This window comes from Plecotus auritus (genome assembly GCF_963455305.1).
Source record: "Plecotus auritus genome assembly, chromosome: 2".
In the NCBI taxonomy this organism is placed as follows: domain Eukaryota; kingdom Metazoa; phylum Chordata; class Mammalia; order Chiroptera; family Vespertilionidae; genus Plecotus; species Plecotus auritus.
The window spans coordinates 64,208,050-64,232,054 of NC_137771.1; the positions used below are offsets into that span (position 1 = coordinate 64,208,050).

A 24,005-nucleotide genomic window follows, 5' to 3' on the forward strand; every position below is an offset into this window, starting at 1 on the left:
ATTTTAGCTATTATAAGCAAATGTTACTACGATCTTCCTAATAATGGTCTCAGTGCACATATTCAGACATCCCTGCCCAGAATTACTGTAATAGAATAGCTACAAAAAGGGTAGATTTTATTTTGTAACACCAAACTTATTAAAAGGTACCAATTTTCACTATCAACAGCAGTACAAGAGAGTTACCATTACTCTACATTTTCATCAACTCTGGGTATGCAGTGTTTTTTTGTTTTTTTGTGGGGTTTTTTTTGTGTGTGTGGTTTTTGCATTTCCCTGATTAAATGCTTTCAAATGTTTATTGGCTCTTTTTTTTTTAAACTCTTTTTTGAACAGCCTCTTCAAGTGTCTTCCCCATTTTCCCATGAAGTGTTTTGGGTTCTTTTTCTTAGACATTTGTAGGAGTTCTTACAGTCTGTATAAGAATATTTAGTAGGTTATATGAGTTGCCAATACCTTCTTCTATTCTGGCTTTCTTTTTTAGCCTCTTAATGAGGACTTCTGATGAACATATGTTCTTAATTTTATGTATTAAAATTCATCTGTTCATTTATGATCTGTACTTTTGATTCTATTTTTATAATATTTGCATACCACCAAGTGATGAAAATATCCCCCTATATTTTCTCTTGAAATCTTTAGTATTGCCTCTCACATTTGCATATTCAATTCATTGGAAATTATATTTTATATGGTATGAGTAAAGTTACTTGTTATTATTATTAAGAAACCAAATTGTCCCAGAACCATTTGTTTAAACAAACTTTCTTTTCCCTTCTGTCATAAACCAAATCTCTATATATGGCTGAGTCTATTTATGGCCTTACTGATTGGTTTTATTGGTCTATTTGTCTATCTTTTAGGCAATATTACAGTTTCTTAAATTAGTGTAATTTTATTATAAGTGTTAGTACAAATCTTACCATTTTACCATTCTATTTCAAGAGTGTCTTATCTAATTCTTGGCCTGTGTGCTTTTTTGTGTAAATGCTAGAACTGCTCCACTCCTCCCCCGCCACCCCAGAAAAAAGTTGGCATTTATACTAGGATTATACTGAACTTATAGAGGTACAGAACTATTTGAGAAGAATTGAAATATTGATTCTAATGAATAAGATGTATCTTTCCATTTTTACATTTTCCTGCATATATATTTTGTGACACATTTTTGTTACATTTATTCCTAAGTGTTAGCTATTTTTTATGCTATTGAAAAAAAATCACAGCTAAACGTTCATATTCTTGCTGTTTGATTTTAATATTGAAAAATTATAATTGATTTTACTTGACTGTTATTTTATCAAAATGGTTAAACTTACTTCACAATTTATCTGTAGAATTTATTTAGATTTCTATGAACATAGTTGTATACACTAGTAATGAGTTTTAGTTCTTTCTCTCAAATCTAATGCCTTTTATTTCTTTTGCTTGCCTCACTGAGTCAGCTAGGACCTCCAGTAAATGCTAAATGTTTCTCATCTCAAATGGAAAGCCTTCAACATTTTACCATTAGGTATGTCTATTGTAGGTTTTTTGTAGTTAACCTTTATTAGATTAAAGAATTTACCTTTTGCTTCTAGCTTGCTAAGTATTTTTAAAAAGCATGAATGTATATGGAATTCCAGCAAGCTATTTATCTATATCTTTTGAAATGATCTTACTCTATTAATTTTACTTTGAACACTTTTTAAATGTTACTGTACCTTTAAATTAATGCCAAAAAAGTTCATTTTGCTAATATTTTATTTAAGATTTTTGCTTCTATATTCAGGAGTAAGATTGAACAGTCTTTATACTCTGCCATAATGTTCTTTTCTGTTCTCTGGGTGGGTGTAATAGAATTGGATTGCGAAGCCATATGAATCTAGAGTTATCTTTGTGAGAATTACTTTTTACTTACTGATTCAATTTCTTCAATAGTTAAGTCTATTTAGGATTTTCTATATCTTTGTGTGTCACTTTTGATAATATGTGTTTTTCCAGGAATTTGTTAACTTAATCTAATTTCTGCTCTGAGTTTTATTTCCTTTTTCTGTATTCTTTGGGTTTATTTTAATGTCATTTTGTCATTTTTCAGGATGATTGCTTAGATCTTTAAATTTTCCCTTTCCTCTTTCCTAATATGTTCATTTAAGTCTATAAATATCCCTATAATAATGATTTGGCTACACATTGCAAATTTTTATTTGTAATGCTTTTATGATTATTCAGTTCAAAATATTTTCCCATGTCATTATTTCTTCTTTGATTCATGGGTTATTTAAAAGTATATTTTTTCTCTTTTCAAAATGTGAGTTTTTCTGTTTATATTTTACTAGAGGCCTGGTGCATGAAATTCGTGCACTGGGCGGTGGCGGGGGGTCCCTCAGCCCAGCCTGTGCCCTCTCGCAGTCTGGGACCCCTCGGGGGATGTCCGCCTGCTCATTGCTCTTTACCCTTTGGCTCACTGCTCCTTAGTGCTGCCACAGAGGTGGGCAAGGCTCCTACCACCACTGCTATGCTCACCAGCTGTGAGCCCGGCTTCTGGCTGAGCAGTGTTCCCCCTGTGAGAGCGCACTGACCACCAGGGAACAGCTCCTGCATTGAGCGCCTGCCCCCTGGTGGTCAGTGCACATCATACTAGCGCCAGTCGTTCTGGTCATTCCACCATAACGGTCGCTTAGGCTTTTATTATGTAGATTATTGTTTCTAGCTTAATGGCATGTGGTCAGAGAAAATACTCTGTATGATTTCAATTTTCTCAAATTTGTTGAAAAATGTTTTATTATTCCACTATATATATGTTTTTCAAAAAAGCTCCTGGTGTGTTTGGTGTATTGTATTCTGAGATTATTGGATTTACCTTTACATATGATTGTTAAATTTGTTAATCATATAAAAATATTCTATACATTTTTTGAAAAAAATTATTATATTGCCCTACCTGGTTTGGCTCAGTTGATAGAGCATTGGCCTGCAGACTAAAGGGTCCTGGGTTTGATTCCAATCAAGGGCACATGCCCAGTTGCAGGCTCGATCCCCAGTAGGGGGCATGTAGGAGGCAGCCAATCAATGCTTCGCTCTCATCATTGATGTTTCTATCTCTCTCTCCCTCTCCCTTCCTCTCTGAAATAAATAAAAATATATTTAAAAAAATTTTTTAATTATTATATTAAAATTGCCCTCTATAGTTATGGATTTGTCTGCTTCCCTATAATTCTGTCAACTTTTGCTTTGGAAAAAAATCTGGAACACTATTACTCCTAGGAATCTAGGCTATTTATAAAGGACGCAATCTTTGCAGGCCCCAAACTACTCCTTCTTTCCTTAGGCCCAAGAGTCTGTCAAAAGCAATACTCAGTACTAACAAGTACATACTCATTCACAAGTACCTGGTTAATACTCTATGATGTCTTTAAGCAAATGTTTTGGAATTTTTCTCAGCTTTTCTAATTGTCATTAGAGGAGGATTTGTCCAAAACCTAGGGCCCTATCACCAAAGGCAATAGTTCTAACTCAGTGGTTTTTAAAAATGTTTTTAGCCATGGAACCCCTCATTCTGATATGAGCTTATATGGATGCTCAGTACATGAGATAGAGAAACACAGAGATGTTGAGGTTGGAAAGTGTTTGAAGATCCCAAAGCTTCCCAAGTAAGTCTAGTTATGGCAAAATACTGAGCTGATCCCAAAAATTCTAGTATCGTGTGTGTGTGTGTGTGTGTGTGTGTGTGTATACTAGTGGCCTGGTGCACGAAATTCGTGCATTGGGGAGGGGGTGTCCCTCAGCCTGCCTGCACCCTCTCCAATCTGGGACCCTTCTCGCAATCCGGGACTGCTGGCTCCTAACCGCTCACCTGCCTGCCTGCCTGATTACCCCTAACCACTCTGCCTGCCGGCCTGATTGCCCCCAACTGTCCCCCCTTCTGGTCTGATCACCCCTAATTGCCCTCCCCGCTGGCTTGATCGCTCCCAACTGCCTCCCCCACCCCACTGGCCTGCTCACCCCTAACCACCTCTGCCTCAGCCCCGCCACCATGGCTTTGTCCGAAAGAATGTCTAAAAGGTCTCCCAGAAGGTCTCCCAGTCTAATTAGCATATTACCCTTTTATTAGTATAGATATATACTAGAGGCCCGGTGCATGGATTTGTGCACCGGTGGGGTCCCTCAGCCTCCCCTGTGGGGATCAGGCTGAAACCAGCTCTCCAACATCCCCCGAGGGGTCCTGGATTGCGAGAGGGTGATGCACCCCAGAATTGGGCTCCCTTTTCTCTGGTTCCAGGTGCATCACCCAAGAACCGCTGCTGCCAAGTAATTGCAGCTTGGCAGCTCCTGTGTTGAGTGTCTACCCCCTAGTGTTCAGTGTGCATCATAGCTACTGGCCGGTCGGCTGGTAGGCCAGTCACTTAGGCTTTTATATATATACTAGAGGCCCAGTGCATGAAATTCTGCACTCGAGGGGTGAGAGTCCCTCAGTGTGGCCTGCACCTCTTGCACTCAGGGTTGTCCAACTGATGGACATCCTTAGCATTATCATGGAGGTGGGGGAGGCTCCCAACACTGCTGCTGTGCTCACCAACCATGAGCCCAGCTCAGGGCTTCTGGCTGAGCGGAATTCCCCCTGTGGGAGTGCACTGACCACCAGGGGACAGCTTCTGTGTTGAGCATCTGCCCTCCGGTGGTCAGTGTGCCTCATAGCGACTGGTCGTTCTGTTATTCAGTCGATTTGCATATTAGCCTTTTATTATATAGGATTATATATAAAAGCTTAAGCGACAGTTTGACCATTCAACCAGTAGCTATGATGCACACTAACCATCAGGGAGCAGACGTTCAATGCACAGGGATGGAAACATGGAACAGACTGATGAATCTCAGAGGGAAGGGGAGAGTGGGGAGGGCAGGAAGAGATTAACTAAAGATCTTATATGCATACTAGAGGCCGGGTGCATGGATTTGTGCACCAGTGGGGTCCCTTGGCCTGGGGTCCCGGATTGCGAGAAGGCACAGGCCAGGCCAAGGGATCCCACTGGTGCACGAATCTGTGCACTGGGCCTGTAGTATATATCCTATCTAATAAAAGAGTAATATGCAAATTAACCATCACTCCATCACACCTACAAGCCACACCCACCAGCCAATCAGGAGCAAGTATGCAAATTAACCCAACCAAGATGGCTCCGGCCACGGAGAGAGCAGGAGGGAGGCTTGGGTGTCCCTGGCAATGGAGGAAGTCAAGCTTTCCACAAACCCTGGCCGGCCCAGGTCTCCACTCCAGGCTACAAAGTTTCAATTATAGAAGATAAATAAATCCCAACAAATATGGCGGCAGCCACGGAGCAAGCAGGAGGCTTGGCTCCATTCAGGCTACAAAGTTTCAATTATAGAAGATAAATAAATCCCAGATACCAAGACCTCAGCTTGGGTCGCCGGGGGGCATGGCTGGCCTGCAAACCACCACAGGCCCCTCGCCCAGGCTGCCCCATGCCCCAAGGGAACCCCCACCCTGATCCGGGACACCCTTCAGGGCAAACCAGCTATCCCCCACCTATGCACCAGGCCTCTATCCTATCTAATAAAAGAGTAATATGCAGATTGACCATCACTCCAAGACACAAGATGGCTGCCCCCATGTGGTCAAAGATCCTGCCCCCCATGTGTACACAAGATGGCCACCACAACATGGCCAGCAGGGGAGGGCAGTTGGGAGGGACCAGGCCTGCAAGGGAGGGCAGTTGGGGGCGATCAAGCCTGCAGAGGAGGACAGTTAGGGGTGACCAGGCTGGCAGAGGAGGGAAGTTGGAGGCGACCAGGCCTGCAGGGAAGGGCAGTTGGGGGGGACCCAGGCCTGCAGGGGAGGGCAGTTATGGGTGACCAGGACTGCAGGGAAGAGCAGTTAGGGGCAATCAGGCTGGCAGGGGAGCAGTTAGGCATCAATCAGGCTGGCAGGGGAGTGGTTAGGGGGTGATCAAGCTGGCAGGCAGAAGTGTTAGGGGCAATCAGGAAGGCAGGCAGGAAAGCAGTTGGGAGCCAGCATTCCTGGATTGTGAGAGGGATCCCAGATTGGAGAGGGTGCAGGCTGGGCTGAGGGACACCCCCACAACCCCGTGCATGAATTTCATTCACCGGGCCTCTAGTATATATATAACCATCTGGGTTTATTTATCAGTTCCTTTTGTTTAGTTATGAGTCTAACTCTGAGAAATGGCTTTCACTTGATGTGTCTATTCAATTATTGCTTTACTGAGACCAAGGTTGAAGGCCACTCTCTTCCATAGAATGGGTATCATATACTCTTTAAAGATTATTCAGAAATATCCTACAGATCTGTGGTCAAGAAAAAATAGTCATAGACCTTAATTATGTTAGCTCTATTTTCTTCTCTCTTAATTTTACAGATTAAATTAGGCAAATATAACCCTGACTGGTGTGACTTAGTTAGTTGGGCATCATTCTGTGCACTGAAGGGTTGCCAGTTCAATTCCTACTCAGGGCACATACCTGGGTTATAGGCTCCATCCCTGGTAAGGGGTGTGTAAGAGACAGCCAATTGATGTTGCTCTCACATCTGTCTCTCTCTCCCTTCCTCTCTCTCTAAAAATCAATTAAAAAATCACTTAGTTTTTCAAAGTCGTGGTGTACTCTTTTCTATCCTGAATAGGACTACAACTTACATATCCTATATAATAAAAGCCTAATATGCTAAGTGTCCAGTCGTCTGGTCGGCCGTTCAACCAATCAAAAGCGTGATATGCTAATGATATGCAAAGGCCACTTAACCGCTCCCTATGACGTGCACTGACCACCAGGGGGCAGACAGTCGACCGGTCGACCAGTCGCCATGACATACACTGACCACCAGGGGGCAGACAGTCAACCAGTCACCATGATGTGCACTAACCATCAGGGGGCAGACGCTCCGACTGGTAGGTTAGCTTGCTACTGGGGTCCCGCCGATCGGGACCGAGCGAGATGGGCCAGACATGCCCTGGAGCCCTCCCGCATTCCCTCCTTGGCTGGCCAACCTCCCGTGTCCCTCTGTGGCCCCGACCGTGCACCGGTGGGGTCCCTCAGCCTGGCCTGTGCCCTCTCACAATCTGGGACCCCTTGGGGGATGGTTTAGGCCCCATTCCGCAGGCCAGGCCGAGGGACCCCACTGGTGTATGAATTCGTGCACTGGGCCTCTAGTACTAAAAATAAAGTCATATTCTTCTTTAATTCTAATGGGAACTATGATTGTCTTGTGGTGCAAAAATGTATTTCTTATTTACTCTGTATGTTTCGCAGCTTAATAACATTATTTTTATGTGTTTGAAAACTACCTATTTTAACAGGATAACATTTATAAAAATTCAAGTTTTAAACAGAGTTTATCAAATTTATATCCCATTGATTTATGTGCTTTTCTGTTTTTTTGTGTTTTTCTGAAACTTTTATTTTTTAAATCTTTAATCTTGAAAGTATTATGCATGTCCCCTTTTCCCCCCCATTGACCTCCTCCAGCCCAACCCCATCTCCTGCCCCAGGTCTTCACCACCCCACTGTCTGTGTTCATGGGTTATGCATATATGCATATAAGATCTTTGTTTGATTACCTCCCCCGCGACCCACTTACTCTGCCCTGCCTTCCCTTCAAGATTCTGCACTCTGTGCTATGGTTCCATGTCTCTAGATCCACTCCATTCATCACTTTATTTTGTTAATTAGATTCCATATATGAGTGAAATCATGTGATACTTGTCTTTCTCTGAGTTATTCACTTAGCATGATACTTTCCAGGTCCCTCCATGCTGTCTCAAAGGGTAAGAGGTCCTTCTTTTTTACTGCTGCATAGTATTCATGGTATAAATGTACCTCAGCTTTTTTACCCACCCATCTATAATGGCACTTGGTCTGTTTCCAGATCTTATGTATTATAAATTGTGCTTCTATGAACATAGGGGTGCATACATTCTTTCTCATTGGTGTTTCAGGTTTCTTAGGATATATTCCTAGAAGTCCCACTTATTATGATGAAGGGAGTAGTAGAGTCATACTAAATAGTAAAAATTAAACTAAAAACTAAAGGCATTTTCTCAACTATTAGGCTTAAGTTTAAATGGTAAAGTATCCCTATTGGGGGGAGAGTTAATTTTATTCCCATTTTTCATTGTTCTTACTTAGCTTTTGAAAGCAAAACCATGTAAACCAAATATTCTCATTTCCATGTAGTTTATTTCTAACCCCTTCAGGTTTGTTTGGTCCTTTAAAGGTAAAGATTGTGCAAATTAAAAGTATTTTGCAGACTATAGTATGTATGAATTTTCAGTCTTTAGCTTTTTCCCTAGCCATATAAACAAAAAGATTTTCAATTTCAAACTGCCTTGTGACTTCACTTTGTATAAAACGCATAGTCTATGAAACATATACAAGTACCTGGAATTACCCCAGTCGGTGCCAATGCCTGAGAGTGATCCTCTTGTCTCTGTTGCATATTTGTAAACCAGAAGCAGGCACTGTTTACATAGTTCAACCAGGCGCTGGCAACACTGGAGCTGCAAAGGAGTCACCACCTCCGGGCTTTTACTGAAAATACTCTCCCAAGAGGATCTGTTGGCATGGAAACAGACATGACCTCATGACGCTGCTAAAAATGGCAACCAGCTACATTACTTACCTAGCAACAAAGCAATAAGAAACAATAGAAACTCACACATTTGAAGTGACGGCAGACAGTTGAAAGGTATAAAATAAATATATATTTGGAAATTAATCATTATATTAAAAAAACAACATAGAATCCATAGACTATGTGTCTTTTAAGACTCTACTGCTGCCAACAGTGGGTAAGTAAAAGGATGGTTTTTTTAACACTACCTAAAAAATTGAGTTACTCTACAAATCAAGTGTTTGTAAAATACTGAGCTAATTTCTCAAAAATTAGGTATTCCAGGAATTTAGGTTTTCTAGGAAGCTATATTTACCTTTACATCTACATATATATAAAAGCCTAAGCTACTGTTATGACCGAATGACCGTAACAACCGGTTGACTGGTCACTATGATGCGCACTGACCACCAAGGGGCAGATGCTCAATGCAGGAGCTGCCCCCTGGTGGTCAGTGCACTCCCACAATGTGAGCACTGCTCAGCCAGAAGCCAGGCTCACGGCTGGCAAGCGCAGCTACTGGGCAGCAGTGGTGGCGGTGGCGGCGGCAGTGCTGGTGGCAGGCACAGCTGGGCCAGGATGAGCGGCAGCAGAGCTGCGCCCAGCCCCGGCTGGGGCTCCTCCCTGGCCGCCTGCTGCTTTGGCACGGCTACATCCCTGGGGGGATGTCGGACTGCTGGGTTTCGGCCCGATCCCCACAGGCCACCTGCAGGGATCAGGCCAAAACCTGGCAGTCCCAGATTGCAAGAGGGCGCAAGCCAGGCTGAGGGACTCCACCCGTGCACAAATCCGTGCATGGGGCCTCTAGTTAATAATAATCCCACAAAAGGAGTTAAAAGATATTTGTGACTTCTTTGCAGTAGTAGAATTTAGGTTAATCACTTAGGATAATCAAAACACTTTCAGATGTAATTATGTCCATGATATTCCCAGAGTACACTTTCTGTACTTTAGAAGTAATGTTATCCCAACAAGTATTGCCTTATGCAATTCCAAAGGTAGGGGACCTCACTACTTTAGCTCACTCAGCTTATACCAAAGCAGGCAGTAGTGAGTGCTCACATTCTTGGTAAACTTCAAGTGTGTATGTGTGTGTGTGTGTGTGTGTGTGTGTGTGTGTGTGTGTGTGTACTTATAATTTCTAAGTTTACTGCCATGGCCCAAATAAGAATATAACTCATCATTCATCACCCCACCACCACCATCATCACCACCAGAGAGGGAGAAAAAGAGAGAGAACTTTTTTCCTTAGTGTAAATGAAACTCTTTTCAAGCCTCAAGGGCAAAGTTCAGTTTGAGACTGGTTAATGGTTTGTCTCATTTTACATAAACTACTTCACTTAACAGTCAGAGAGAGAAAAGAGTAGATTTTCAAAAGGGAAAAATATATTAAGGAAAATATTTTTCTTAAGAAATATACTTCCCAATGGGAAATTCAAAGACTCCATTTTCAATCTTCTTTGTATATTTGATTATCTTTGGAATTTTTAAAAATGCTTTAGAAACTCAGAAAGGTATTTTTTGTTAGAAAGGCTACTGTATGTTTTTTTGTTGTTGTTGTTTTTCAGGAGAAATGTGGCCACAAAAAGACAACATGTCATCAGTGAATGGCAGGTTTTCTTACAAATGAGTAGATTAAAAGGAATAAATTTTCTGCCATTTCTGAGATGTTCCAGACTAAACAATAAGATGCTAATAATATGCTAGTTAAATTAACTCTAAAAATAAATTTTAATTTATTACTAAATATAAGAAAAACTAGATATGTTTATAAATGTTTATATGTATGTACATATATATCCAATTTACTAAATTTTATTAAAAAATATCAGAGAACATCATATAATTAGGGAATACATTTATAATTAATAAGTCAATCTAGCAGACCCTACATGTCTGAGCCCAGAGAAATAAGAATTTCATGTAAATGTAAATACACACAGAAAGTATACTGTGTTCTCACAGTCTGCCTAGCACTTTCCTCTCCATTGAGATTCTGGTTATTTCTACAAGTCAGCCTCCCCCACCAATGTCCCTGTCCATTTGGATATACTTATATTTTGATCCTTTGGAGCTATTTGATTAGATTCACTATCAGGTCACTTACATCATGGTAATTTTTCTCTACCTGACTTGGAGCATATACAGGCAAGGTAAGAACAAATAAAATGGAAGAAAGTTAAAAAGAGCTTCTTCTATAACACTCTAATTTGATGTCACATTCTGAATAATATGTTAGTTACAATATGAGCATCTTTGGCTTCTCATTCTCTCATGCTTCCTTAAATATTTAAAACACGCATATGAATCAAGGTCCTTTACCTATTTTTTGGTGTGTATGTTCACCCCCCACTGGCCAAAGACCACATTCTACTCTATTCTTTATATTTAAGTGCTAGCAGGCCAGAACCCCTCATGAAGAAAAAAGCAAATGAACAGGACATGCTTCATTTGGCAGTAGGCTAATGGCACCCCTTCTGCACAAAGGAAACCAATCCTTCAAGCTGAGACCCCACCTCCTACCCACCACCTGGCAGAGCTAAGGAAATGTGAAATGCTCCTATGACACTTCAGTATCTCTTAGCTTTCAATGCCAACACAAAATTTATAAGAAGGTGAAAGATGTAGAAATAAATAAAAATACCAGTGCCTTTATCAACGAACCCAGGGTTTTATCTACCTGCTTTCTGAATCTACATTCCAAGGAAATGGGAGACCCAAAATTCATGAGTTTAAAAAGAAAAATTAGCCCTAACCAGTTTGGCTCAGTGGATAGAGCGTCAGCCTGTGGACTGAAGGGTCCCAGGTTCAATTCCAGTCAAGGGCATGTACCTTGGTTGCGGGCACATCCCCGGTGGGGGGTGTGCAGGAGACAGCTGATCAATGTTTCTCTCTCGATGTTTCTAACTCTCTATCCCTCTGCCCTCCTCTCTGTAAAAATCAATAAAGTATATTTTAAAAAAGAAAATGGTTAAAAAGTTCTTTCTGGCACACCCTCACCCTCAGAGAAATATGAAATAAAATGACTTTTGTTAGTAATCTATACTAATAAAAGGGTAATATGCTAATTAGACCAGGAGACTTTCCAGACAAAACCATAGTGGTGGGGCCAAGGCAGAGGTAGTTAGGAGCAATCAGGCCAGGAGGGAAGGGCAGGTGGGGGCGATCAGGCCGGCAGGGGGGGCAGTTTGGGTATGAGCAGGCCGGCAGGGAGGGCAGTTGGGGACAAGCAGGCTGGCAGGGGGGGCAGTTGGGGACAAGCAGGCTGGCAGGGGGGTAAGTTGGGGGCGATCAGGTCAGCAAGGGGGGGCAGTTGAGGGAGAGAAGGCCAGTGGGGGGGCATTAGGGGGCGAGAAGGCCAGAAGGCAGAGTGGTTAGGAGCGATCAAGCAGGCAGGCAGGTGAGCGGTTAGGAGCCAGCAGTCCCGGATTGCAAGAGGGATGTCCGACTGCCGGTTCAGGCCCGATCCCACCAGCAGTCAGATATCCCCCAAGGGGTCCCAGATTGGAGAGGGTTCAGGCCTGGCTGAGGGACCACCCCAGGTGCACAAATTTCATGCACCAGGCCACGAAATAGTATATCAATAAGATACAGAATACTGAATATCTCTAGCAACAAAGGGGGGGGGGTTATTAATGAGAGTCAGAGACTTGAAAAACTTCCTATAATCCAGTAATGCAATAATTTTTATGTCTTTTCTCATCAAAATATTTAATAAAGCAGTTATTTGAAAAGTGAAACTGACTTCTACCTTCTCTGGTAGAAATCCTAATGGATGGATGAGTGGCCCAAAGTTAAGTATAATCAGGGAAAAGAAAAGGTTAAAAAAAAAATCTGGACTATACCAATTAGATAATCAGCAACAGAAAGAGTAATGAGCTGAAAAGTACTACCAACAACACATCGAAATGAAAGTGACAAGAGAACAGTAAGATTCACATAATTTTAAGTAGTCTACATGTTATGGGTACATTTTCAAGTAGTCATATAATTTAGCCTAGAAGTAGACTACCTTAGAATATTCCTTACAATTTTATCTTGCCTTAAGATGCTAAAAGGGAAGCTTCTCCTTGAAAAACTTCCACAGGAAAATGCCTTTGGCTAAAGGGTCCACACCAGATTCTCCTCTTTGGCATTTACATACCAGGGTTTTGAGAGGAGAGAGATCTTTTCCAAACAAAGCATTCCTTCCCCACACTAGCCCCTGCATTCTCCTCTTTGCTCTACCTGGCCAGCTCCTTTCTTCCTCTTCCTGCAAATCTCACCTGAAATGTTACTTCAATTGGCCAGCCTTTCTAAGTGCGCAGGCCTTGTTGGAGTCTCAACAAAACCTAAACTTCCGCTATCCCAGTAAAACATAGTGAATAATTCCAAGAGCTATCTCCTTGGAGAGAACACATTCAGAATGTGGAGCAATATAACATTCCCAGGCAGCTGCATGTGGGAAAAAAAAAGTCACTAAGCATGGACTTCAGCAGCCTGCAAGAGCAAGAGAGAGGGATGAGTATGTTCTCTGTTTGATGAATCAGTAAAACCTCTACGCCAATTCTAGAGAAACCTACCACAAAGATCTAACATATTCTTTAATATTTCTGGATGTGGAAAAGGAATGGTTTATTTATTGTTTCATTATTAAGGTGTTGACAGATGGAGGCAGTAATCAAGTTGACGCAGAGTTATTCGGATTATATTTTTCCAAGATTTTACATCTAACTGTGAAAGATAGCTGTGTGCTTTATTAAAATCTTTCCTTCAGAACTGAACTAAGAGTACAGTGTTACCCTGACTACTAGGCTGTTAGGCCAAAGTTAAAGGAGTATATGTTGACTCGATATGATCTAAAGATAAGAACTATTCTGGGTCCAAACTGAAAATCGAACACACACACCACCACATGGTTTCATAAAATTGAGGAACCCTAAGAAACTCATTTTTAAAGCTGCAAAATAAAATCTAGTATTAAACTCACCTCTACAAACCACCAAGTTTATAAAGAAACTAGTGACCCGGTGCACAAAATTCATGCACATTGAAAGGGGATTAATTAGAGGAAATAATTTAATATTGCTATTTGCCCTTTCTCTATAAAGAAGTGTCAGAGATGAAAGAAAATTAGTAAAATGTATATGAAAACCTTCCTCCTGTCAGAGTCTGGGGCACACCATGGCACCCAGAGTCAAGTCCCTGCCCACCCACATGCACCTCAAAATTGCGTGAGACCCAGACCCGGCTGCCCGCCCCCCATTGGGCTAGATCCAGACCCAGCCAGTCCCACCCTTGCAAGCTCTGCTTGGCAGGGGGCGTAGTCTCAGGTCCCCTGGCCCAGTGGCAGGCCGGGGGGTGTGGCCTGAGGCCCCCAGCCCAGACCAGGGCGGGGGTGTGCCTTGAGGTCTTCCGTCAAGCCCCACCAGGTAGGGGGGTGCAGCCTCAGGTCCCCCGGCCCAGTACCGGGAGGGGGGACACAGCCTCAGGTCCCCCGTCAAACCCCGCTGGGTGGGGGCATGGCCTGAGTTCCCCCAACAAGCACTGGGGGTGCACCTTGAGATCCCCCATCAAGCCCCACTGGGTGGGGGGCACAGCCTGAGGTCCCCTGTGAAGCCCAGCCAGGCAGGGGGTCACAGCCTCAGGTACCCTGGCCTGGTGCTGGGGGTGGGTGCGGTCTGAGGTCCCCTGTCAAGCCCTGCTGGGTGGAGAACATGGCCTGAGGTTCCCTGTCAAGCCCCAAGGGGAGAGGAGGGTGTAGTCTCAGGTCCCTGCTAATTGCTTGTTAAGGCTCCTTATGGGAACTTGGCCACAGCTGTGGGTGCAGCCATCTTTGTGAGGAATGATGGTCAATTAGCATATTCCCTCTTTATTAGATAGGATGGATTCAAAGCTACTCCCACTCCACCTGCCCTGGTGCTTAGCAACCACTGGCAGTGCTACTTTGAGGGAAGTTAATGAAGCACAGAGTTTAGAGCTTGAGTGCTTGGCTCAGGCAACTTGGATTTAAGTCCAGGCTCATCTAGTTACTGCGAGAACTTGGGCAAGTTATATATTCTCTGTATGCTTCAATTTCCTTGTCTGTACAATAATAATATATTATTCAAAGTATTACTGTGGTGATTATAACAATATTTAATATGTAAAAAATGTTAGGCATTTAGTAAGCCTTCAATGAATATTAATCTCGTTATCATTACTAGCAGTAATATATGCCACCAGAGAAAATTGGGAAGAGTACTGTGCCTGAAACAGGAGAAAAGAATTCTGAATTAAGTTAGAGTGTATCACCAAAATAGTTCAGGGGAAAGAAGCTCTAGCGGCAAAGAACCACCACTTTATGAGCATCTTTAGTGTCTGGCATTGGATATTATGTCATGGACTTGAAGCCATCAACTCCAATATCAGTAGCAGACTCTCTCACTGCCTTCCAAGGTGGAGAGTAGCTTGGATTTACATGTGGCATTCCAAACAATGGATCAACAAACAAACAAAAATTCCAATTATGAATTCACATTGAGAGAACTTCTAAGGGGCCATAAAGTGCAGTTTGAATGTCTCCCTTAAGTCTCTGGAAATAATGTATAGCTATGATTATTCTCAGATTTCAGAGTACCTTATGAATTCTCCATGTTGGTGAATGGCAGTTGAGGATAATTATGGTGGTGAGAAAAAGTCTGTAAATGCTATAAATAATTCAGTATTAGATGACTAGAATATTTAAATGGAGGACATTCAGAGATCATTTCAGACTATGATAGTTAAGGTTTTACAAAGGAAGTATGTAGTCTGAGTGTTTACATAGGGTATAAATAATGTAGAAACAGAGTTATAGAAAGCAGCCCAATCAGATACTCAAAGATACCAACAGCTCAAAAGAAGAAAAGGACACATTTTTAAGATATTTAAAAAATAATGAGTTTGTTTTTCTAGAACAGAGTTCAAGAGGAGAGTAATGATAGAGAATACTGGAGAAATAAGAAAGAAGCAGCATATTAGAGAGTCTTGTACCTCTAGAAAAGAAGTCTAGAGTTTAATGATAAATGAAGGAAATCACTATAGATTTTAAGAAATGACTCTGAGAGCAAGAAGGATAAAAGAGACCAAAAAAAAAAAAAAATAGAGAGAAAAAAATGCCTAAAAATTTATTAATTCCACCTTCTACCAAAAAGGCTCCTCTTCTCTGAAATCCTTTATCCCTTTTCTAATCATTACTTTTGTATATATATTTATTTTGTCTATTACAGACAGCAGAGATTATTGGTTAAGAGCATGAACCCTGGGGCCAGGCTCCCTGAGTTTGAATCCCAGTGTACTAGGTCGTTATCAACTAACTGTGACTCAGTTTCCTTGTTTATAAAAGAGATAATCAGAGAACCTCTTTCAAAGTCAAGTTATGAGGATTTAATCAGTTACTACATGTAAAGTGTTTAGAACAGTGCCTGGCACATAGTAAGTTGTATGGTGTTAGCTATTACCATTTTTTAAAAGTTTCTTGAGGACCAAATCCATGTTAGATTCAACTTTGTATCTCCAGAAGTATTTAACACAGTAGTAAGTACTTGATAATGGTTAAAAACAACGAAAAACAATCTAGAGCAGCCATAGTGGGAATGTGACAGAAAAACTAACAGGATTTAGCAGATGACTGGATACAGACAGTGAAGGAAAGGAAGATGCAGGAGTTCCTGAGATATTTAACCTGTACGATTGGGAGCACACAATAGAATTAAGAGAGGTCCAAAAGGGAAGTCATTTATTAATAAAAGAGTGGTATAAAATGTTTGGCTTTAGATATCATCACAAGGCTAAAATGATAATGAGTCATAACAAGTATGGCAGGACTGAAATTCTGAAGAGGAGCAGAAATAGAGCCATAATTTTTGAAGTTTGCTACATAGAGGAAACAGTAGAAGAACCTTACAGATATTGAGATTTTCATTAAGACCACCTCTCTTCCCTGAATCCTGAATCCAGATTGGTTGGGTGGTGGTGTCATATTAATCATCTCAAATAAGTGAGTTTAACTGCTATAAATTATAGCTGAGTACTAAAAATCACAAGTAATAAAAATTAATATTTTAAGAGATTTAAAGAAATTTGATCTTTTCCCAGCTGGTATGGCTCAGTGGTTGAGTGTCAACCTATGAACCAAGAGTCATGTTTGATTCCCAGTCAAGGCATATGCCTAGGTTGTGGGCACAATCCCCAGTAGGGAGCATGCAATAGGCAGCCAATCAATGATTCTCTCTCATCATTGATGTTTCTATCTCTCTCTCCTTCTCCTTCCTCTCTGAAATCAATAAAAATATATTTTAAAAAAAGAAATTCAGTCTTTTTATTGAGCTACTTCTATAACTAACCATAAAATATTTTAAATGACAATAATAAAAGATAACTTAGAACTTACCCTGAATCACAGAAACAGTTCCATAGTCCTTGGCCATGACTCCAGAGTAAGCGATTAAAAACCCGGTTAAAAATCCGATATAAATGTAGTTCATCGACATCAGTCACCTTCCAGATGCGTGGAAGAATTGTGCGAATACTTGTTTTTACTATGTCCAAAACCTAGTGGGGGGAAAAAAAACAAAATATTGCAAAATCTAGGTGTATTTGTGTGTGTCTTAAAGTCAAAGATAAAAAAATTTATTTATTTATTTTATTTGGAAAATAAATGTAATATGGAAAAATGCTTTCAACATATGGAAGCTTGTAAAATATTTAATTTAAAGATTACACACACAATCACTCATAACTGAACAAAAGCACAGATTAAAAAGTCCACAAATTTTTTTAAAAGACCAAAATAAATAAATAAATAAATAAAAATAAAATGTCCACAAGTACATCAATGCATTCATGAAATTTCATATATGACATAGATGGCAAGTCAGACCACTGTAGTTAAGAAGATTAAATTTAATCCAACAAGAGGACATAACCTTTGTAAATATTTATAAACCCAACATAGGAACACCTAACTATATAAAGCAAATCTTGATGGACATAAAAGGAGAGATTGACAGTAATACAGTCGCAGTAATTAATTATAACATGCCATTGACATCAATGAATAGATCTTCCAGACAGAAAATCAACAAGGAAATGGTGGCCTTAAATGACACACTTGATCAGATAGATTTAATTGGTATCTTTAGAGCCTTTCACCCCAAATCAGCAGAATATACATTCTTTACAAATGCACGTGGAACATTTTCTAGGAGAGACCACATATTAGGACACAAAAACAGGTCTCAATAAATTTAAGAAGATTGAGATCATATCAAGCATCGTCTCTGACCATAATGGTATAAAACTAGAAATCAATCACAAGAAAAAAATCTGAAGAAACATAATACATGGAGGCTAAATAACATGTTACTAAACAATGAATAGGTTAACAATAATATCAAGGGAGAAATCAAAAGACACCATGAAACAAATACAAATGAGAACACAACAACCCAAAATCTATAGGACACAGTGAAAGTGGTCCTAAGAGGGAAAATCATAGCATTACAGGTCTATCTCAAGAAACAAGAAAAATCTCAAATAAATAATCTAACTTTACAGTTAGAGGAACTTGAAAAAAAAAAAAAAAGCCCAAAGTGAGTAGAAGGAAGGAAATAATAAAGATCAGAGCAGAAAAAATCAAAATAAAGTCTAAAAAAACAATACAAAAGATTAGTGAAATCAAGATCTGCTTCTTTGAAAAGATAAACAAGATTGGCAAACCTTTAACCAGACTCATCAAGAAAAAAGGAGAGAAGACCCAAATAAATAAAATCAGAAATGAAAGGGGAGAAGTAACAACTGACACAAAAGAAATGTAAAGGATTGTAAGAAAATATTACCACAACTATATGACAACAAATTGGACAATCTGGACCAAATAGATAAATTGCTAGAAACCTACAATCTTCCAAAACTGACTCAGGATGAATCAGAGAATCTGGACAGAGGACAGACAGATTACAATAGTGAAATTAAAGCAGTAATTAAAAAACTCCCAACAAACGAAAGTTCTTGACTGGATGGCTTCACTAGTTAATTTTACCAAACATTCAAAGAAGAACACCTATCCTTTTCAAACTATTTCAAGGAAATCCAAGAGGAGGGAAGACTCCCAAGCTCCTTTTATGAAGCCAGGATTATCCTAATTCCAAAACTAGACAAAGACACTACAAAGAAAGAAAATTATAGGCTAATATCCCTGATAAACATAGATGCTAATATCCCTGATAAACATAGATGCTAAAATCCTCAACAAAATATTAGCAAACTGGATTCAGTAACACATCAAAAAGAACATACACCACAATCAAGTGGGATTTATTCCGGGGATGCAAGGTTGGTACAATATTCACAAGTCAATAAACGTGATACACCACATAAACAAATTGAAAGATTAAAAACCACATGATCATATCAATAGATTCAGAAAAAGCATTTGATAAAATTCAGCACACTTTTATGATAAAAACTCTCAGCAAAGTGGGAATACAGGGAACATACTTCAATATAATCAAGTCACTACATGACAAACTCACAGCCAACATCATACTCACTGGGCAAAAACTACAAGTATTTTCCTTAAGATCAGGAACAAGACAGGGATGTCCACTTTTAGCACTTTTATTCAACTTAGTACTAGTAGACCTAGCCATAGCAATCAGACAAGAAGAAGAAATAAAAGGCATCCAAGTTGGAAAAGAAAATGTAAAACTGTCATTATTTGCAGATGACATAATACAGAATATAAAGAACCCTAAAGATTTCACCAAAAAAATTACTAGAACTGATAAATGAACACAGTAAAGCAGCAGGATACAAATTAAATACCCAGAAATCAGTTGCATTTTAATATACCAACAATGAACTATCAGAAAGGAGAACTAAGAAAAGAAAACTAAGAATAAATTTAACCAAGGATGTAAAGGATCTGTACTCAGAAAATTACAAGACGCTGAAGAAGAAAACTGAAGGAGATACAAATAAGTGGAAACATATACCATGTTCATGGGTAGGAAGAGTTAACACCATTAAAAAGTCCATACTACCCAAAGCAATCTAGAACAAATATTCTAAAAATTTATATGAAACCACAACATACTCTGAATAGCCACAGCAACCTTGAAAAAGAACTGTTACAAGAATCATGTTACCTAATACCAAACTATACTACAAGGCCATAGTAATCAAAACAGCATGCTACTGGCATAGAAAACAGACATACAGAGTAATGGAACAGAACAGAGAGCCCAGAAATCAACTCATCTCTTTATGGTCAATTAATAATTGACAAAGGAGCCAAAAACATATAATGGGGTAAACAAAGTTTATTCAATAAATAGGTTGGGAAAATTGACAGATAAGTGCAAAACAAGGAAAAAGAAAAATAAAACAGACCACCTTCTTACACCATACCTAAGAATAAACTCAGAATGGATTAAAGACTTAAATGTTAGACTCAAAACCATAAATATCCTAGAAGAAAACAGAGGCAGTACATCTCTCGTAGCAATATTTTTTCTGATCTATCACCTCGGGCAAGGGAAGCAAAAGAAAAAATAAACAAATGGGACTACATTAAAATAAAAAAGGTTTTGCACAGACAAAATCTTTGAAAAGACAACCCACTGAAAGGGAGAACATATTCGCCAGGGATACAGCTGATAAGGAGTTAATATCCAAAATTTATAAAAAACATATACACTCAACACCAGAAAAACAACAATCCAATTTAAAAAATGGGCAAAGGTCCTGAAGAGACACTTCTCCAAAGAGGACATACAAATGGCCAGTAGGCATATGAAAAGATGTTCAACATCACTAATCATCAGAAAAAATGCAAATTTAAAACCACAAGGAGATATCACCTCACACGTGTCAGAATGGCTATCATCAATAAATCAATAAACAGCAAGTGTTGGCAAGGATGTGGAGCAAAGAGAACCCTAGTGTACTGCTGGTGGGACTGCAGACTGGTGCAGCCATTGTGGAAAGCAATTTACCTCAAAAAATTAAAAATGGAACTGCCTTATGACCCAGCAGTTCCACTTCTGGGAATTTATCCAAAGAAATGCAAAACACTGATTCAAAAATAGATCCACCCCTATGTTCATTGCAGTACTGCTTACAATAGCCAAGATTTGGAAGCAGCTCTAGTGCCCATCAGTAGATGAGTGGATAAAAAAGCTGTGGTACATTTACACAATGGAATACCACCCTAGAAGAGAATCAAATGGTCTCTTCTAAGATTCAAATTCACCTCCAGTTAAGTAATACTTGGAAAGATGGGTGGGATCGCTGTGTATAAACAAGGCTGCCTAGGCACTCCCTCCATCTGTGCCTTGGTGCAAGGACTAGTTTGTTTAAAAGACCATACAGATGGGAAGACAATGACTGCACCTTTAGTAAAACAACCACTAAGTAAGTTTAGAAAGGCAGGCTGGGGTGAGGTAAATCAGTGTAGGTTCTTTTTGTAATGCTCTTTTAGACCTCTGGGTGCTTTGGGGTTAGAAGAAAGTGGATGGAAAATAAAAAAATTTTGAAACACAAAAACAAATGATCAGCAAGGTGCCCTTTGTGTTAACCTGTGGATTCAAGTGAGGCAAACCTACAGAACATGAGCATCCATTTCCGACATTGTGACTTTTAAAAACATCCCAATCCGACATTAAGTTCTCCAAGGGAAAAAGTAAATGGAAGATTCAGTAAATGAAGGAATTAATAAAATGAAAAGATGTGTATTTTCCATACGAAATATAGCACATTTGAAGGCATAAAGCACAGAGACAAATTCATATTTTTATAAGAACATACAGATGTTGAATGACAAACTGCTCCATATGGCTAAACAGTTGGTCCTAAATTAAAATAATGGCATGAGATGAGGAGGATTAGAAGTAACATTAACATTACTATATGCTGTACAAATGGTGCATGCAGCAGCCATGGCTACAGGGTAAAGGCATCTTTGCTGATGCAAAACCAACAGCTCTTTATAGCATCTATGTTAGCCCAAATAAAAAAGAGATGGAAAATAATAACATCAAAATGCATGCAGAAGCAACTACAGTAGGTATTAAAGAAAAACAGTTGTTTAGAGAAAAAAGTACTTGATAAACAAACATCTCTTAGAACCCTAAAATAAATGCAAATATAGTACCATGTTAATATCACTACTTATCTCTCTTCATCCTCCAATCTTAGTTTATGCCTAAAGATGAAACTTCTCAGCAAATTTGGTATTTTTCACAAAACACAACACTGCATTATTTTCATACTTCATATATTCCTTACAAACTATATAAAGCAACTGCATTATTGGCAGAAAGCTAAATTATGCAAGTGTGAAATTACCATAACATGGCATTTAGTAAGATTAGCTGTTTCCATTTTCACCTGGTGAGGATTCTTTTCAGTATTTAATCCCTATATCCTTGACCTTTACATTTTACACCCATTAAGGAAACTTTGAAATAAGGCATGTGGAAGAGCTCATGTGTATGGCATTCTTATCTAAGAGTTTTACAACATTCTAATGAGCAACCAGCAAATGTTTAGATCCTGGAACAGAAACAGTGAAACACATATTTCAACAATGGTCTCTAAATGGAATGAAGAGATTTTTATGAGTCTTGTGCATTCCACACCTAGCATGGTGCTCAGGACGTGGTAGTCCTTCAATTAATCTTGTTCAGTGCATGGTTGAATACGCAATTAAATAAATGAAGAAACAACTCTGCAAATCTCCAGTATCATCGTTCATGCACAAAATTGGCAACCAATAAATGTTTGTCAACTTAAATCACACCCCACACAGCCTTTGTGGCAGCCATGGAGACATGCCATTTGAATTAACTTGTTTCCAAGAGTGAAGTTAGCTGACAGTGTCTCCATTCAGGATCACTGCAACACTCAAGCCACGCTTATGCTCTCCCCGGACTATTCCTGGCCAAGGATCCAACAGGGTTGGTTACCAGAGAGGGACTACTTCTGGCCAGTTTGATCCCAGAAAAGCAACCTTTGTTCTGGGCTCCCCATCAGCTGGCCAGGGCTTTCTCAGAAGTTCACTAAAGTCTAAGGGTCTTCATACTCCACCCTTCTGCCTTTCACTCACAGGTGTCAGACCTACATTGCAGGCCAGAGGCTCTTCCTGCCTACTCAAAGTCTCTCACTCAACAATTATTTTGTAGGATACAGTTCTGCAAGTGGTTTTGCTGAGTCATTAGGTTATGAACACCTATCATTTTAATAGGTAGTGCAAATTATCTTTCTAAAGGGTTATACCAATGAATTCTCCCTCTAATTGTTTGGTAAAAGCCCTTTTATCCACATTATTTCCCTGACTGGATATCATCTGTCTTATTAATTTTTGCCAATATGATGGTTTTTACTTGTTTTTACCTCATCATTAGTGAGGCCAAGGATCTATTTATACATGAATTGGCTATTTGAAGATCTATAAATTGTCTTTTCATAGCCTTTTTATACACTTACCATTTTATTTATTAATATTTATAGGATAGTTTCTTTTGCTGATTGATTCGTAAGAGGTGTTGGTTTACTGGTGTTTGTGTTTTATGTGCTGCAAATACCCCCATCTTCCTCACTGCTTCTGCCTTTCAGCTTGGTTTAAGGAGTCTTTTGCCATTGTTAAGTTTTTATGTAATCAAATATGTCAATCTTTTTAAATATTTTTGAGTGTAGGTCTTTCTTAAGACATTGTTTCCCATTCTAAGATTATAAATATACTAGAGGCCCGGTGCATGAATTCATGCACAGGTGGGATCCCCGGTGGGGGGGGGGGGCAAGGAGGGGGCCAGGATGAGATCGGCCCTCCGGTCAGGAGGTGGGACACCCTTGCCTGCCCAGAATCTGTATCCATCCCGCTGACATTCGCGCCAGTTGTTGGGAGCCACCTGGCAGCTGTTTTTATATCCTTTCTTCCTTGCAGAGCATCTAGGGAGAGGAAGTGGCCATGGTGCCTGAGTCTGACTTCCAGGAGGCTGGCGGCGCCAGTCCATTGGTGCCTGGCCCATTCTCCGGAGATTGGACCTGCAGGACTACTGAGGGAGTGAGTGGCCACAGCTGGTCTGGTGGGCCACCAGGACGGGTCTCGTCAGCTGAGCAGCGCTCCCACTGTGGGAGTGCACTGACCACCAGGGGACAGCTCCTGCATTGCACGTCTGCCCCCTGGTGGTCAGTGTATGTCATAGCGACCAGTCATTCCAGTTGTTCCAGTTGTTTGGTTGTAAGGGTCACTTAGGCTTTTATATATATATAGATAGATCCTTCTATGTTTTCTTTTAAACTTTTAATACTTTCTTTTTTACACATAAAATTGTAATCTGAAATTTATTTTTGTACATGGTAAGAGATAAGGCTA

General features: G+C 40.0%; 1 protein-coding gene across 3 annotated transcripts in view; it reads right to left on the minus strand.

Moving 5' to 3' along the window:
• The window catches only part of TTLL7 (tubulin tyrosine ligase like 7), a 145,026-nt gene that overhangs the window by 9,319 nt on the left and 111,702 nt on the right, over nt 1-24,005 (minus strand). For 2 of the 3 annotated variants that reach the window (XM_080656222.1, XM_080656223.1), the window contains 2 exons: nt 17,019-17,179; nt 8,395-8,568 (listed from right to left, as the gene is read on the minus strand). In XM_080656222.1, coding sequence (XP_080512348.1) covers nt 8,395-8,568; nt 17,019-17,179 — 335 coding nt within the window. The remainder of the gene's footprint in view (nt 1-8,394; nt 8,569-17,018; nt 17,180-24,005) is intronic. The other variant, XM_080656224.1, reaches the window with a different exon arrangement.